The 16,502-nt window shown below is 38.9% G+C and overlaps 1 protein-coding gene across 1 annotated transcript in view; it reads left to right on the forward strand.

The window, feature by feature from the left end:
- The window catches only part of MLLT3 (MLLT3 super elongation complex subunit), a 127,238-nt gene that overhangs the window by 66,022 nt on the left and 44,714 nt on the right, over positions 1 to 16,502 (forward strand). The window contains exons 3-4 of the mRNA XM_079330119.1: positions 1,535 to 1,617; positions 6,236 to 6,379. Coding sequence (XP_079186245.1) covers positions 1,535 to 1,617; positions 6,236 to 6,379 — 227 coding nt within the window. The remainder of the gene's footprint in view (positions 1 to 1,534; positions 1,618 to 6,235; positions 6,380 to 16,502) is intronic.

Consider the following 16,502-nt stretch of genomic DNA (forward strand, 5'->3'; position numbering starts at 1 on the left):
TGCAGCAGTTAAGAGCTTGGGAAGAAGTTGATGTGATATTTGCAATGTCACAAATATGTAGCCTGAAATCACTATTTCTAGAGCCTCTGCATTTCCATCTGATTAAGTATCTGCTGTCTAATCTTTCCCCATTTTTGTGTAAGTGGATTTCTGTGCATGACCATTCAAAAAATATTGTGAAGATTTTCTCCTCAAGTTGTCTACTGCAGGGAAAGGAAGAGCAGGAAAGCTCCTTTATCACTGACTGAAAATTTGCCAATATGTGTTACTGTAACTATTATGGTTAACTAGGACTATTATATTTACATTTTTCAAATGCTGGCAAGTCTTCTTAGGAGAAAATGCACCAATATAAGGTGAAATACTACTTCTGGGAGGTTCATCCAATTTCCAACTGAAGACCTTAGTCTGAAACTATGTCTGAGATTTGACTGATCATTGTAACACTTTTTTTTCAAAACCTTTTAAATCCCACTTGACAAACTATAGCTCCTCTGGTTTTTTTTCCTGCCAGGACACAAAAAGGATTTTAAGTGCCCATCTGTGGTGCTTTGCTAAAAATAATCATTTTGGGAATCAGGCCCTGCACAGTTAATTGCAATACATTTTCTTTGCAAACCAGCAGGCAATTCTGAAAGGAGTATATGTCTGAGTAAATTGTAATTCATCTGATAGTTTGATTTATTTTTTTTCCCAGTCAGCTAGGTTGACTGAGCTAGATGAAATGTTTCTGTGGAAGTTAAATTTTTGTGTTATTAGTTGCATCATTTTACCAATCTACAGTAGGGAAACCTTCACTGAGATGGTAGCGCCGTAGACATGGTTTGTCATACATAGCAATGCAGCATTGGGAAACATCTTAGTTGATGCTGCAGTTAGATGCATGGTTTCCCAAGCTTAGTCTCTTCTTCTGCTAATGTGTTACATGGATTTGAATTCTGAAATGAGATTGCCATGCAATCAGAGGAGAAGGTTGAGATGGCTTCAGTTCCAAGTTCTGTAACAACCTATTTTTTGTCACTGTCTGGAGTTGACAGCTAGTGCCATTTTCTTCAGAGATCTGCTATTAAATATTGTGGGGATTCAATAAGGGGCTAAGAATCCTTGCATTAAACTGAGCACTTGAAGAAAAAGATGGTATTGTGGCTAATAATAAGCACTGTATTCTTACAGAAGTCTGAATCCTGTAAGGAAAACCTGGATATTATTTAAACATAATACCATAGTTAATCTTCCTCATATTCTTCACTGTATGATGGAATGCTGTGTTATGCCCCCACTTTCCTAATAATAAAGTTTTCAAATTTGAGATAAAGATTTCCTATCCATAAAGTGGAGGTTTTATGCAGGCAAAAAAAAAAAAAAAATTGCCTGTAAAATTCAGGTTGAGTTGTGCACAGAAACATCCTACTTCATGTGTGCAGTTTTTTAACGTACGTGTGCCACGTACAACTATGCGCCCATATTTACTCACATGGTTTGCTTACGAATTTCAGATTTTTTTTTGTTTAATACACTTTTTTCTCTGTTTCAGTGTGCAAGGACCCACCCTACAAAGTTGAAGAATCTGGATATGCTGGTTTCATTTTACCAATTGAGGTTTACTTCAAAAACAAGGTGTGAAATCTCATGTTTTTTATAAGAAAAAAAAGTCATGTGGAAGTGAGATTTTTTTTTAAGTTTTGAAGTTTAGTTTGTAAACTTGGTTAAGAATTATATTTAAAGCTATCTTTATCATTGCAATGTTCCTCAACCCAGTATTAATGTAACATGCATAATCGTATTTCACAGAATCACAGAATGGGACAGTTTGGAAGGGACCGTAGGGGTCATCTGGTTCAAGTTCAACATCCTTGCTCAAACAGGGTCATCCCAGAGCACATGGCACAAGGTTGTGTCCAGACAGTTCTTGAGTATCCCTAAATCCTCCACAATCTGTTCCAGTGCTTGATCACTGCATGTTAAAGAATCTCTTCCTTGTATTCAGGTGGATCTTCTGTGCATCAGTTTGTGCCTGTTGACCCTTTTCCTATTGCTTGGCACAACCAGATAGAGCCTGGATCCATCATTTGACACCCTCCCTTCAGATACTTGTAAACACTAAGATCATTCAGAGTCATCTCTTCTCATAGCAGGCCTAATTCTCTCATCCTTTTCTCCTGAAAGAGATTCCCTCATCACTTATGTCTCCCTCTCCTGGACAGCTCCAGCAGCTCTGTGTCTCTCGTGTGCTGAGGAGCCCAGAACTGGATACAGCACTCCAGAGGTGCCTCACCAGGACTGAGAGGGGCAGGATCACCTCCTGTGATCTGCTGACAATGCTCTCTCCGGTCCCCCCAGGACATCATTGGCCTTCTTGGCCACCATGGCACACTGCTGGCTCATGGACAGCTTGCTGTCCATCAGGAGCCCCAGGTCCTTCTCCTCAGAGCTGCCTTCCAGCAGGTCAGCCCGAGGCTGTGCTGGTGGCTGGGGTTGTTCCTGCTCAGGTGCAGGGCCCTGCATTGCCCTGGTTGAATTTCAGACAGTTCCTCTGTGCCATGTCCCCACCCTGCCCAGGCCCTTCTGAAGGGCTGCAGGGCCCTCTGGGCTATGGCCACTGGTCCCAGCTCTGTCCATCCATGAACCTGCTGAGGAGGCACCTGCCCCTTCACCCACCTCACCATGGAGAAGTTACACAATACTGCACCCAATATTGACTCTTGGTGGACAATTAACTCTGTGAAATTAAAATTACCTTATTGAAAAAGAGAAGTATAATATTATTACTCATAATAATTACTAGCCCTGCTAAAAAGTGAACAGACTTTAATTAATTCTTAAAGACCCACTTAAACGTGAGAAAAGGACACTATGTTGATTACACAATGAACTCGTTCCATTTTCACACTACAAATCTTTATAATTGGCTCATGTTTTGGTCTTTCAAAACAGTGCTTTTAAAAATCTTACATCTTTGACTGTTAAAAAACATTCATGTAGACTGCATGTGAGTACTCATTATCTTCAGTACTCATTACCAGGCTCAAACCAAATCCAGTGCCATTCTGCAAAACTTATGTTATTGTGATACCTCAAATTCTAAGTAACTGCTGTATTTATTGTGAGTCTCTCAAATAGCAAATACAGAGGTTTTCTTTAATTGTACATAATGGGGTCTGCATTACTAATAACTACTTCAGACAAAAAGAACTGGATTTAAAATTAAAGAAATTAAAGACCAAAATCTTGCAAAGTTTAATGTATACTACCTTAACTAAAAGTTATTCAGGTTCCCTTTTTTATGTCATGTGCCTTGGTGGAGCTGTTATGGTACTTAACATGATTCAAAGATACCTGTGTGTTTATTTCATTTTATCAAGATGTAGTTTGAAATTAATATATTAATCAAGTCAACATTATATCTTTGATATCTTGAATGCTTGGTAGAAGACTAAAACAAAGAAAAGAGAAATGCATTGTAAAAGACTTTTTCTGGAACCCTGATCACTGTTAAGGTTTGAGGTATGGGGTAGTTCTGTTCAGGCACTTTGGAGGTTGTGGGTTTTGAATAGGTAATTCTGACATGTTCCCTGTATCAATCTGTGAAGAGTAGGTCTTGATTTATCCTGTTTTATGTTGGAAATGAAACAGAACTGCGTCAGTGAGTTGGTCAGGCTTTTTGGAATGCTTTTTAGCCCTGTTTATATTAGGGAAGCTGTTTTGCTTCTTTTTTGGAAATCTGATGAAAAGCAGCCCAGTCTCTTCAGCTCATTTATTAAATGCTCATCCCACAGACAAATAGAAGACAGTGAGTCAATCATTGAGCATCTCTACAGAAAGCTTCCTGCCCAACATTTCTCTTTTTGTTTTCCACTCAGACTTGTGGCTGCTTTTTCTGACTCTGGAGACTGCAAGTCTCCGGTGTTCCCCAGCAGAAGCTGTGGCTTAGACTGAATCAGGAAGGCAGCAGTGATTACAACTTGTCTTACCCTCTAGCAACTTGTGGAATTAGGAAGTTTGCAAAATCCCTCACCCGTTTTTGTTGTCATGTAATACAACAAGCAGTAGTTGGACTGTGAGTCAGTCCATCACACTGCTTCAGGAGCATGTGCTTCCCCTGGGGTGAGTGCAATACAAAGAAAGAGTAGCACAAAAATTCAGCTGGAAAATTACTACTTTCTCCTGGATCAGCTGCTCTTTCCCCCAAACGCAGTTCACAGACATTCCAGTGCAGAAAAAGAGGAGATAGAGAGAAGAAGAAAGAGGAGACATACCATTGTCATTTATTAATGATAGACAGCTGTTGAATTTCTGATTCAGAAAATACTCTCATGGATAGAGAAAAGGAGGGTACAGAAAACCAACTGGACCACAGAGTATTAAAGGGTTCCTGTTCCCAGGACTAGACAGAAATTGGTAGAAAATTTAATATTTCTATTTATGATAGAAAAATACTCCAAGCTTTAAAGAGTGACAGAAATTACAACCAACCCCTGTTCCCAAATTCAGCAAGAGCAGGTTATAGCTGTTAGTCATTAAGACAAAGTCCTTAAAAATTCTTTTAGGTCTAGGACTCCTACTCTGGAAAACGAAGTTCTTATAGGAAAAAGCTCATAAACTGCAGCATGTTCTATCTCCCCTATTGTGAAATAATGGCAATACAGTGGTACAGATGGTCTTTTGTGTAGAATTCTGCTTTTTAATCACTGATTATGTTCATCTGATTTTCCACAAAATTGTTTGTAGACTACCATCTATCAATTACTGCCACTTGATTTTGATGGCAAAGCTACTACTACCAACGTGCTGCCTATAGTAACATTGCAGTTTTCTACACAGATCAGGGAATAAATTGCTTCCATTTTTTTCTGCATGAAATCATGTCAATATTCCTATCAACAAGCAATATCACCCATGTTTGCCTTTGAAAATGATGTCATTTATTTCTATGAGCTAGGACAGAACTGTGAAAACAGTGCATCTAGGGGAACTGCTTTCTTTAGTCTTCAGAAATATACAACTTTAGGTCTCCTTTGGTTGTTTCTGCTCCAAGTCTAGAGATGGGACAGATGAGGATGTCCCTTGGCTGTGTTTGAAACCTCTGATTTAACTTTAAGAATAACTGAGATTTCTGTGCTTTCTGTTCTTCCCACACTTGGAATCCTGATTCAAAATTCAGCATGGTTAATGTGGATTTCTAAAGCATCTGTCACTGAACAGAACATATATTTTGATTTCATGCAGTGTTGGATATCTGCTGTGGTTTTGCTGTATCTCTTCCTTCTCTTCTCTCATGGTTCTCCTTTTACTGAAATTTTTTTCAAGTTGACTTTTTATTTTTGTTCTTTCCTAAGGCCTGATTTGATGACTTCCATTGCACATCAGGACCATTGGAGGAAGGGCTACTTAAGAGCATCTTAAAAAAGCACTTAGTGCACATATAGCTTCTAGAAGGGACTGTGTAAACATGTAACACAAAATGTATTTTGTTTGTAATAGGAGATACTGAAGTCTCTTTGTTGCAACCAGTGTCTGTTTTCTGCTGAAAAACAGGGTGTTAGAGCATTGGTGATTTCTCCCGAGATAAATTTGCCTTTTCTGTTTTTTCTCTTTCCATATTGGTACAGGGAACATTCAATTTCATTTTTTCACTTCTGTGTCAGAGAATTTTAATTGCATGAAAATTCTGGTGAAACATCTGGAATCCATCTGACCACACTTGTTCAAAACAATAAATATTCTTTAAGAAATGAGCAGACCCCTTAAATAGGAGATCCAATATAGTTTGCTGCAGCAGTTTCATACTTCTCCCTTTCTTTAATTTATAAAGAAATCAATTGTTTAGCTACAGTGGAGAAATTTGTGTTCAAAAGTTACTACACTGTGTTCAGTACTCTCTAGTGCTCAGAAATTTTATTGTGTTTTTGACTGAGTTACCTTGTGTCAGCTGACTCATGATACTTGCCTGTGTGCCTAGCTGTAGTCTGGGCCAAACATGACTTCACAGTGTCAAGTAGGCATTGTTAGGATTTCATTAAATTAATGCATTTTACGTGGTGTTATCATGGGCTGATAGGAGCTTCTCTGATTCTCTGATTTACAGCTGACACTTGGTAAGTTCCGTGTGCATCTGAAAACACAAAGGATGGTTTAAAATGATGTAATTTTAATTGATAGTCTTCATGTAGTCTTTGTTTTCAACTTAGTTAGTTTTGGTGCTAGATGTTTCTGTCTGGTTATTTTCAACCCTCAGGAAGAACCTAAGAAAGTTCGATTTGACTATGACTTATTCCTGCACCTTGAAGGCCACCCACCTGTAAATCACCTCCGCTGTGAAAAGCTCACATTCAACAACCCGACAGAGGAATTCAGAAGAAAGCTGCTAAAGGCAGGAGGGGTGAGTCCTACACCCATGTCAAAAGCCATCACAATAAAGATATTGCTGCTTGTTGCTGCTGCATGATTAATATGATAAGAAAGATTGACCTAACGGTGAAACTAAGTTAAGTGTTTTTGTGATAAACTTGATAAACTTTGTTCAGGAGCTCAGTATGTGTCTTTAAGTGGAATGGGTGAATGAATGAGCCTGTGCATTCCTTAAATACATGATACTGTGATGGAAGTAATAAGAAAATAAAATGTCTTTCATTGAAAGAGAAGTGGCTCTATATTAAGCAGAATAAATTCAGTAGTTATAAGGTAGAACAAATCAAAACTTTAACTATAAACAAACCTACCTAAATCTGTGTAATATGTTGCACAATCTGAATCAGAAAAATGTACTGTGCCAGAATTAAGTGACGTGAAAAAGCAAAAAGGAAGTTTGCCCATTTGGGGAGATTAGAGGGCCAAACCTTTAGGTTTACACTTTGTCTGTTAGTGGAAACTGTTCTGCCGTGTTTCACAATGACAGCATAATTCATTCTGTCAGAGACTATGAGAGGCTCAGCCATGAGGTCTGCTTGGGACTTGACCCTTCCTTGCTGGGTTGTGAAACTCTTCCTGGGCTCAGCTCCTCTGCTGGGCCATCTTCATGGGCCTGAGTCTCTCCTGTGTCAGACTGGGCTGCTGCCTCTTGCCTCCTTCCACATACCTCTGTTAAGACCCTGTGTCTCCCTTAGTCCCTGTGATCAGTGCCGTACTGATGGGAGGGGATGGAGGAGCTGTTGTATGCCCCTAAAGCCATTGCTCCTTCGACCTGAGCCAGCCCTAGGCCTGTGGCTGCTTCTCGCTGCCCGGTGTTCAGCCCCACGGTCTGTTACCTCCTTTCACTTCCCACCATTTTGTTGTGGTGTTTGTGTTAGAGATTCAAACTGCAGGCAGCATGTAGATAGGTCTGACAAAAGCCAAGCAGAGGATATAGTTGTGACCTTCCTCTGGCTCCCAGGGCGGTGACCCCCTCACGAGAGTAGGGGCACTGATAGCCATGGTTGCTGCTGGGCCCTGGCTCAGCTCACAGCCCTCTCACGTCCAGCCGTGCTCTGGAGCTGTTTTACAGCCCTGGCCTCCTGTCTTTGCCTTGCTGGGACAGTTCTTGGTGTTTGCCATTTGCCTTCCTTTTACTTCATGAGGCTGCTGTTAACCCATTCTTCCAGACTGTGTCCCTCCTGCAAGCCCTGCTTCCTCTGAAGTGTCAGATGCTTCACTTGTCAGTTGACTGTTATTTGCAGACTGCATGAGTATATTTTGCCCCTTTACACAGTCACTGATAGAGATGTTAAGAAAGCCTTCATGCTGTGAAATTTTAAGTGTTAATGCCAGTGCCTATCTTTATTTTGAAACAGACATAACAAAAGTGAGTAACCTTTTTTGGTACCTTTAGATAATAGCAGGTTCTGGGCTGGAGATAAGAGGGAGCTAGTGTGAGAATATTCAATTGGCTGAAGAGAATCGTGAAAACAAAGCAAAACCAAGTAGCATGTGTTGTCAGAAAGACTCTGTTGCCCTCTTGAAGAAGAGAACCTGTTACAAGGATAGTTATATTGAAATATAACCATAAGCAGTGTTTTGTGTTTGTGTTTATAAGGTGCAAGAGGCTTTTTAGTGTCTTTGCAGATAAAACATTGAGATTGCATTTTGAAAAAACTTCGTAAGCCATTGCTTTAGTATTTGTTAACAACAGAGTGGATAGGATTGATAAGTTTTAGCCACAAGGTGTAATAAATTTAAGTAATGCCACCAGAGAATTTGGAGTTGAGGAGCAATAGTTAAAAAGGTTTGACTAGGAAGCTTCTTTTTTTGTTGCTAGTTTTGTGTGTCTTTTAATTTTGTGTTTCTTCAGTTAACAAAAGCAAGAATGTTGCCAAAGTGTGAACAACAAAATGTGCCATGTTTTGATGAAATTCTTTCCCTGAATGTAGGGTATGGTCGTTCTAAAAATGCATTTCTTCATTTCCTCTTGTCTTTTGGATGCTTCAGACTGAATGACTTTTTCTCCATTTCCCCAGTTTCTTCCCAAAAAATTAATACCTTCTCATGAAATTACCAGTTTTCTGCATCACTCTGTGGATTTTCTGACCTGGGAGTTTATCTGATCAGCTTGGCAGAAGTAATGTAATAGCATTCTATGTGTCTTGTCCCTAAAAGTTTCTCTGAAGACCTTAAACCTCCTGATGTTGAAAAGCCCATTATACTTTATGAAATAATGGAAACAGCCTTTTTTTGAAATGTAGAAGACCTGAAAAGCTGACTTTCCCTTTCAAGTGTGTGAATTAAGTCTTTGTCTGTTCAGACAGAGCATTTAACTAATTTATAACTTTCATGCTTTAGGCTGAGAAAAGCACTAACAGGATAATAAAGCATGAGATGGGCTTTGCACCTACAAATAATTCAAAACAATTGATACTTCTAGTTTATGGCTACATTAAAGAAAAAAATAATGGTAAGAGGTTGCTAAATTTTGTTAGGCAAGGAGTCTGGCAAAATGAAGTTCATGCCCCTCAAAATGAATGAGATACCATATTAATGTAAAACACTAAGTGGTAGCATTGAGTAAAGTCCTTTAAGACGGTGGGCTTTTGCTTATATGCTTTTAAATAATGGTTTAAATTGCTTAATTTGTATGCGCCTTGAAACCCAGATCTGATTAATTTTCCTTTGTTTTTACATGGGCTGACTGATGTGAACTACAAAACATGATTATTTCTCATTTGCGTAAACATATGCATATTACAAATAGTCTGTCCTTCTGGAGGGAGAAGTGTAGGCTCACCTGGTGCATGCATGCTGCCATATTCAGCATAGTCTTGCCTCCGTTTTTGTCTTTTTCTGCAGATTCCTTGAATTATCTCTTGGATGCTCCTAACTCCTTTCTGTCACACATATATCTTGTGGCCTTCCAAATGTGAACGAGTCAAGGTTATTTGCTACAGCCACTATTCTTCTGTCTTTCAGGCTAAGAAAGTTTTGCTACCCTTCTCCATCTTTCATGTCCAGTAAGGCCTGACTGGCTATTCTGTAGCTCACTGAGAGAGTAAGAGCAACACTGGGATATCACAAGTGATTAAAAAGTCAGAACTCAACTGTAGTACCGCTTTGCAGTGCCACTGTGACCACTTTAGTTAGGCAAAGAGGACATTTAGGGTGGTACCAATCATGTAGATTAGCTCTGTGGTATATTTGTATTTTAGTGTTTTATTTGATATGACCAGAATTGAAATATAAATGTGCAGTCTTGATTATTGGGAGTTCACCGTCTTGCTGATTTCTTTTCCAAGAGGGTTACATTTTCAGGCCTTAGAAGAAGGGTTTGATTTGGTTTCAGAGGTTCTCTAATCCAGAAAGTAAATAGAAACCTTTGGTTCTGTCTTAAGCTATATCAAGTTTCTACCTTCAGAAATAGATTTTCTACACTGAACTTCCCGCAGCACCTTGAAAAGATTTGGTTATGCTCAAATCCATCTCTACCAATCACCTAGTTTCAATTGGCTTATTCTTCTAATTAAAAAAATAATGATAATTGTTTGCAGAAATAATAAAACATTTTCAAGAGTACACTGGACAAATTCAATCGAACCACACATTTAGGTTCTATACCTTTGTGTACACACACACACACACGCACACACACATATATATATATGTATACATGTATATATGTGTGTGTGTTCTGAATGGCATTTCTTTTACAAAGGTTTGCTGTGGAAATGATGCCCCTGATAATTTTCTGTACCATTTACTCAGTCTAGTACCTTATAATTTGTACTACCAGGTAAACATGTATACCCATATTAGTTAGCAACCTGTTGCTTGAAATCCCCAAGGATACCCTGGATACAGGTGAGGATTTTACTTGATCTGTCTTATCAAGCTACTGGAAGTGAAAGAACTGTATACATGTAGTCTCCTACACAGCTCATCCTCTATGCACAGTATGAAATTATGCTTGAGTAGGTACAGTAGGATTGAAGTTTTGATCATGTAAACACCAGTAAGTGTAGACCCTTCCTTCCTAGATTTTTCAATTACGTTTTGTGATCAGTTTCAGCCTTAAAATATGGGAGATCCTGAGGAAAAAGATGCAGCACTATGATAGCTATGGATTTCAGAAGAAAACTAATGCTGGGAGATTATAATGATTAAGAAAAATCTTCAAATTTGAAATAGATTTTGAATGTTGAATCCCATGGAAAATACAAAGAGAATCTGATTCCATTTATGCATTTTACGTTGTCTGTAGCACAGACAACGTAAGACCTGTAGCACAGGTTCTATTGCTTTTTTTGGCTTGCATGTTTTTTAATTGCATGAAAACCTAGTATATTTAGTGAGCTAGTAAAAATAAATTAATTTTGAAGACGCTGAATGACAGCTGCCTAACATTTGGGAATTAAATTTTGCCACTAAAAAAAGATTTGCTCAGGCATCATTTCTTTGAATATTATGTTACAAATAACTTAATTCTTGCAGGAAAATGTAGTGAAAACATTTTCAGTCTACATTAAGATAGTAGTTTGATAGTGCCCTCTCAGAGCTGCGAATACATATATAAAAATGTTTATGTTGTTTTGGAAGTTTAATTGGAAGCTAAACATTTCCTCCTTTTTGGCAGGAGACTTAAAATTAGTTGTTTAATCCAGGAGTATATAGAGAAAATTTAACAGCTGACTTTCCTTTCCTAAAAGGAAAAGCCTTTCCCCTGCCCCTTAGTTAACACTGTGAGCAAAAATAGTAGAATTTACTGCTTTATTACAAATGCAAAGGGCTCTTAATGGTTGGAGGTTTCATGTTTAGAGGATGCAAAGAATAGGTCACTTTCAGACTAGTAATGATTCTATTTGGCATCAGATGAGTCCTTTATTATACCTCTTTGTAAAATTTGTTAGGAAATACAAGAGCACTGCATCTGTAACAAGGCAGCTCTTTTCTTAAAGACAGTTAATCTGTTAATGAGTCAGAGAGACAAAGAATTATCCTGAGACAGATGCGATTTTTAGAGAAAATTATCAAGGTAAAAATGTAGCTTTTGCCAAAACCCACTGCATTCTGTTGTGAGGTTTTTTTTCATGTTCTTTGTTGTTTTATTTTTTAACAGTTGAGAAATGTCTTTTCAGTCAATTGAGATGTCTGCACAATGCCAATTTTAATACCTGTGTTCATAATCCATGTAATGAAGATGAAATCGTGGGGATTTCCCTCTTTTGTCCATCCTCCCTGTTTCCTGGCAAATTCTTCTATGTCGGTTGGAATAGCTGGCTTCTACCCAGAACCAACCTTATATATAATGCTGCTCTAGGGAAGGGATTATGTTTAATCTTGTGCTTTTCATATTTAAGTAATTGAATTTTCTTAAACTACATATTGGTTTAAATATAAATAGTATTTGTTTAGGATGACTGTATTTTTTAGCTAATGATTTATATTTTGGAACTTCAGCCTTAATGGGACTTGCATTACTGCTAGGTTTTTCTTAGCAGTGTGTTGTCCTCTGGAATTTCGAAATATAGGTCCTCATACTCAGAATATTGTACTGGGGTCCACACTGATTTTTCATCATAATGACTTTAGCTATTAGTGTTGCTGTGGTCATTTACGATCATTACTACTTTCCCCTAGTATTTCAGATGTGCTCTTTAATGTTGAAAGAAGTGATATGTGGCAACCTATTTTTCATTGTAAAATGACATAGCGTGTAGCAGCCCAGAACCACACAAAGAGGGCCAGTTGTCTGCTACTGGCATATGAAGAGTGTAGTTCATGATGAATGCTGCTGAAATGTTGTAGTAATGGTTCATTTTTCCCAGAATTCCAATAAGTATCTTGTAGCTTTTACCAAAAGTGCTGTTGGAATTTTTTTGCAGCTTACTGTGGTAAAGCTCACTGCCTGTTCTGAATATGCTGTACAAGTTCTTTGATGAGCAGCTCAGTTAATGAAACTGCAACAGGTAGCTTGGTGTGGGTCTGATTATTGCAGCTTTATTGTTGGCCTCCTTTCATTCAGGAAAATGAAAAACTAGGAGACACTGGCTCATTCACCTGCAGGAGCTGTAATCTGGATTAATAGGAAAATTGTGTTGGTCTGGACCTGTGACAGCTAATGCAGTTCCTGACTCTGTAAATATAAATGTGGGGTCATAGATCTGTGACTCCTATGTGTCAGCGTTGGCACTATCATAAAATAGTTTGGGTTGGAACCTTTACAGTTTATCTAGTGCGCAGGGACGTCTCCAATTTGATCATGCTGCTCAGAGCCCCATCCACCTGATCATCAGTGTTCCCAGGGATGGGGTATCCATCACCTCTCAGTGCAATGTGTTCCTGTGGATCACCACCCTCATTGTAAAAAATTTCATTGTTATAGCTTGTCTAAATTTACCCTATTTAAGTTCAAACTACTGTCCCTTGTCCTATTGCTACAAGACCTGTTAAAAAGTCATCCTCCGGTTCTCATGTAGCCCTCCTTTAGGTACTGAAAGGCTGCTATAGTCTCTCCCCAGAGCTTCTCTTCTCCAGGCTGAATATCCCCAACCCTTTCAGCCTGTCGTCTGAGAAGGGTACTCCATTCTTCTAACCATGTTGGTGTCTCTCCTCTGGACTTCCTCCATCAGTTCCATGTCCTCCCCAGAGCTGGATGCAGCATTGGATGCAGGTGGGATCTCACAGAGCAGAGCTGAGGGGCAGAATCCCCTCCCTCCCCTGCTGCCCACACTGCTTTGGATGCAGCCCAGGACATGTTTGGCTTTCTGGGCTGGGAGTTCACATGGCTGGGACATGTCCTCTCATCCACCAGCACTCTCAAGTCCTTCTCTGCAGGGCTGCTCTGATCTGTTCATCCCACAGCCTAGATTTGTACTAGAGGTTGTCCTGACCCAGGTGCAGCACCTTGCAGTTGTGTGCATTAGTAGAAATGGACAATAAAAGAGGACCAGCTTTTAATGGAACTTTTTAAGATTGTTCCACGTTTCTCATGTTATAAGAACATGAAAAGCAAGGATTTCCCTTGAAAGTGAGTTGTTCTTGTTGGGTACACAGGAACTGCAAGTTTTCAAGCATGTTGTGTTAGATAAATGTTGTCTTCAAAATTTCAGTTTTTTTCTTTTTTGTAAGGGGACTTCAGATGCAATTGTTAGTAGGTTAATACAAGCCATTGTAATTCACAAGGTATTGCAATTTCATAATTTTGCCCAAATTGCTGGAAGATAAATAGTGAAGGAAGGTTCCTGATTTTATTATGGTAATTAGTAGTGCTTAGTTGTTCCCTGACCCTTTTTTTTTTTTTCCAGAAGTGCATGGAACTGCTTAAATTAAATGCATGGCAGTTTTTCTTTCCATAGCATTCAGTTGTCTTGAATAGCAGAATGGAATGTCCTTAGAAATACCCTGAGAGAAATTGTGTACAAGGGCAGGTATTATTAGGATAAGGAAGAATGGCTTCAAACTGAAAGAGCGAAAGTTCAGATATAAGAAAGAAATTATTTACTGTGGCGGTGTGGAGGCAAAGAACGAGCTGCACAGAGAATTGTGGATGGCTCATTCCTTGGAGTTTGGATGGCAGTTTGAGCAACCTGATACAGTGAACTGTGTCCTTACCCACAGCAGGGGAATTGGAACAAGATGATCTGTAATGTCTCTTTCAACCCAAACCATTCTATGGTTCTAAGATTCCAGCAGCTCAGATATTATGGAACCCGGTCACTTCAGGTTGATTATTCCTACCCAATAATGGGGATGTCAGGAGATCTCTGTTCACTATTTTTGGGAAGACAGTAGATTTTCCTTTGCCCTTGCAAAGTTGTCTTTCACTTAAAGCAACTGGTAGATAACGGTTTTAAATACAAGCTCAATGCCTGAGGGCTTGTGAAGTGAGTTTTTGGTGAATTAAGATACCACTACCAGCCGAGCAGTTAGATTATGTGAGAGGGATCAGCAGCTCCCCGTCAAGGGTAATTGTGGGCTGCAGTGGAGTCATCAATCAATCTTCTGTTCTCTAAGCTGAACAAGTCAGATGATGTCAGCTACGTTTCACCCCACTGGTTTCCCCCTTCTGTACACACTCCAGTAGTGTGATGATGTCCTTCTTGTGCTGAGGTGCCACAACAGCATGCAGGTATCAAGCTGGGGCCACATCAGTGCAGAGCAGAGTGGGACAATCACCTCCCTTGACATATTTCTCCATACAGCTTGTTCTGCTGTTCCTGCATTATTTGTACCTTGGTATTAATCTGTGAAACTAACTGTTCTCCCTTGGCCATCTTTCTACTACTTACTTATCCAGTACCAGGTATCCTAATACACTCTTTTTAAAAACACTTAAAATATATGAACAAGCCGAACTAATACCCCAGTTTTACACATTGTATTACTGTCCCCATTTGCTCCATGAAAGACAAGCTTTGAGATTAGCTAGATCTCTGCTGTGTTAAATATAGTCAAGAAAAATCTTTCCAGGAACAGCAAAATGGTAACTAGAACTTCATTTTTGCATATTGGTGAATTCAGAGTGGCATTATATGGCTATTTAACCTGACTTGTTTAAAGACTGCTGTTGTCTCACCTTGTTTCATTGACACCAGTCAATGTCTTATTCCACCAGTTTGCCTGATCCCATTTAGCTGTTGACTTTAAAAGAGACTGAGAAGAAGAATTGGTCATGTTCCTGGGTTTTGTTGCTGAAGTGATTCATTGTGGATGCAGACAAGTACCAGCTGCAGGTGTCCTTGACTGCCTGGCTCAAGCACAGGCTGCAGCCACATTCCCCCTCTCTTGAGACAGCAGGAAACGTGCAATACAGGAAAGAGGAAAATTATAAAGAAAAGTGCTGCATATAGGCTGTGTTGGAAAGTTATTGCTGTGCTATCAGTGAGCATGCATTCTTGCTGCAGCAGTAGTGTCTTGCTGTGATTATGCTCATTCCCAACTTTTATACCTTTGGTATAGCCTTGGTTTAATAGAGGCATAGATGTGCCCACAGTCAAGCAGTGTGGTAGAAGCAATGCGAAAGTAGAGACTTACTCTGAAAGCTGGTGGAAGTACATCTGCTAGCCTGTGATTCTGTGTTTGACTAATACAGAGACAAAGGGCACCTACCCACTGCAGGAATTGCTGCAATTCTGTCAGCTGAGATCTTCCAGCTGGTAAACTTAAACTGGATGTATAGTTGTCACTTTCCTAAATTTAGCCAAAATGGAAGTGCATATTAATTAAAAATAATGTCGCTAATATAGGGGCTTTCTACACAGATGATCTCAACAAAGAAAACAAACATGTTAGGTGTTACTTAGTCTTAGTGCTTCTTTCTTTGAAAGGTCAAGGTAACTTTTTTTTTTTTGGTCATATAACAGACTTAAATGAGGAGCATATACTTATGTCAAAGATCTGTTTGGAAGAGAAGTGTGTGGTTTTTATCATAGGGGCAAAAGACTTAATTTTACATGACACTTTTTGGTCTCTTGTCATGTTTTTGTCAGCTTTAAAGATGGTATAGTCTATAGTCTGTCTTAACTGCATGTATTGTTAACCACACTGAAATTTTGAATTTACAGTTGCTGTTTTTTTATAGGGTTTATGATGAAATAGCAGGCTGCAGCATTCAATACACTGAAATTTTTAGGGTTCATGTTTTGGTATGTCCAGATTTTGTTTTCTGAAGACACTGCAGGATTTGTTTTCTCCTATGTGTAACTAGATTTGCTGAATCAGACCTCACATGGTATTAATGCTGCTCATCCCATCCCTCTAAATCTTTCTGTAGATTGTCATCCTATTTTGAAACAGTCTGTGATATGGAGACTCTTAATGTTCCAAATACTTGCCAGAAACTGAGATGTCTTAGAAGTCCATTCACTTTTTAAAAAATGTCAGCTTTCTAAGAATTCCTGTGTACAATCATGAATATATAATATTTCTAAACTGAAATGTTTATGAATTTTAAAAAGAAAATTTATGCAGTGGTTAAACCTGATTGAGTTTATTTCAGTGAATCAGACTTCTATGCTTCAGGGAGAAAATTGCAGCTAGGAGAAGGACTTTTTGGCATTTTTTGTTTCTTTGGTTTTAATTTCAGAGTAGGGCAAACCCTGATT

Source organism: Erithacus rubecula (assembly GCF_903797595.1).
Source record: "Erithacus rubecula genome assembly, chromosome: Z".
Taxonomy (NCBI): domain Eukaryota; kingdom Metazoa; phylum Chordata; class Aves; order Passeriformes; family Muscicapidae; genus Erithacus; species Erithacus rubecula.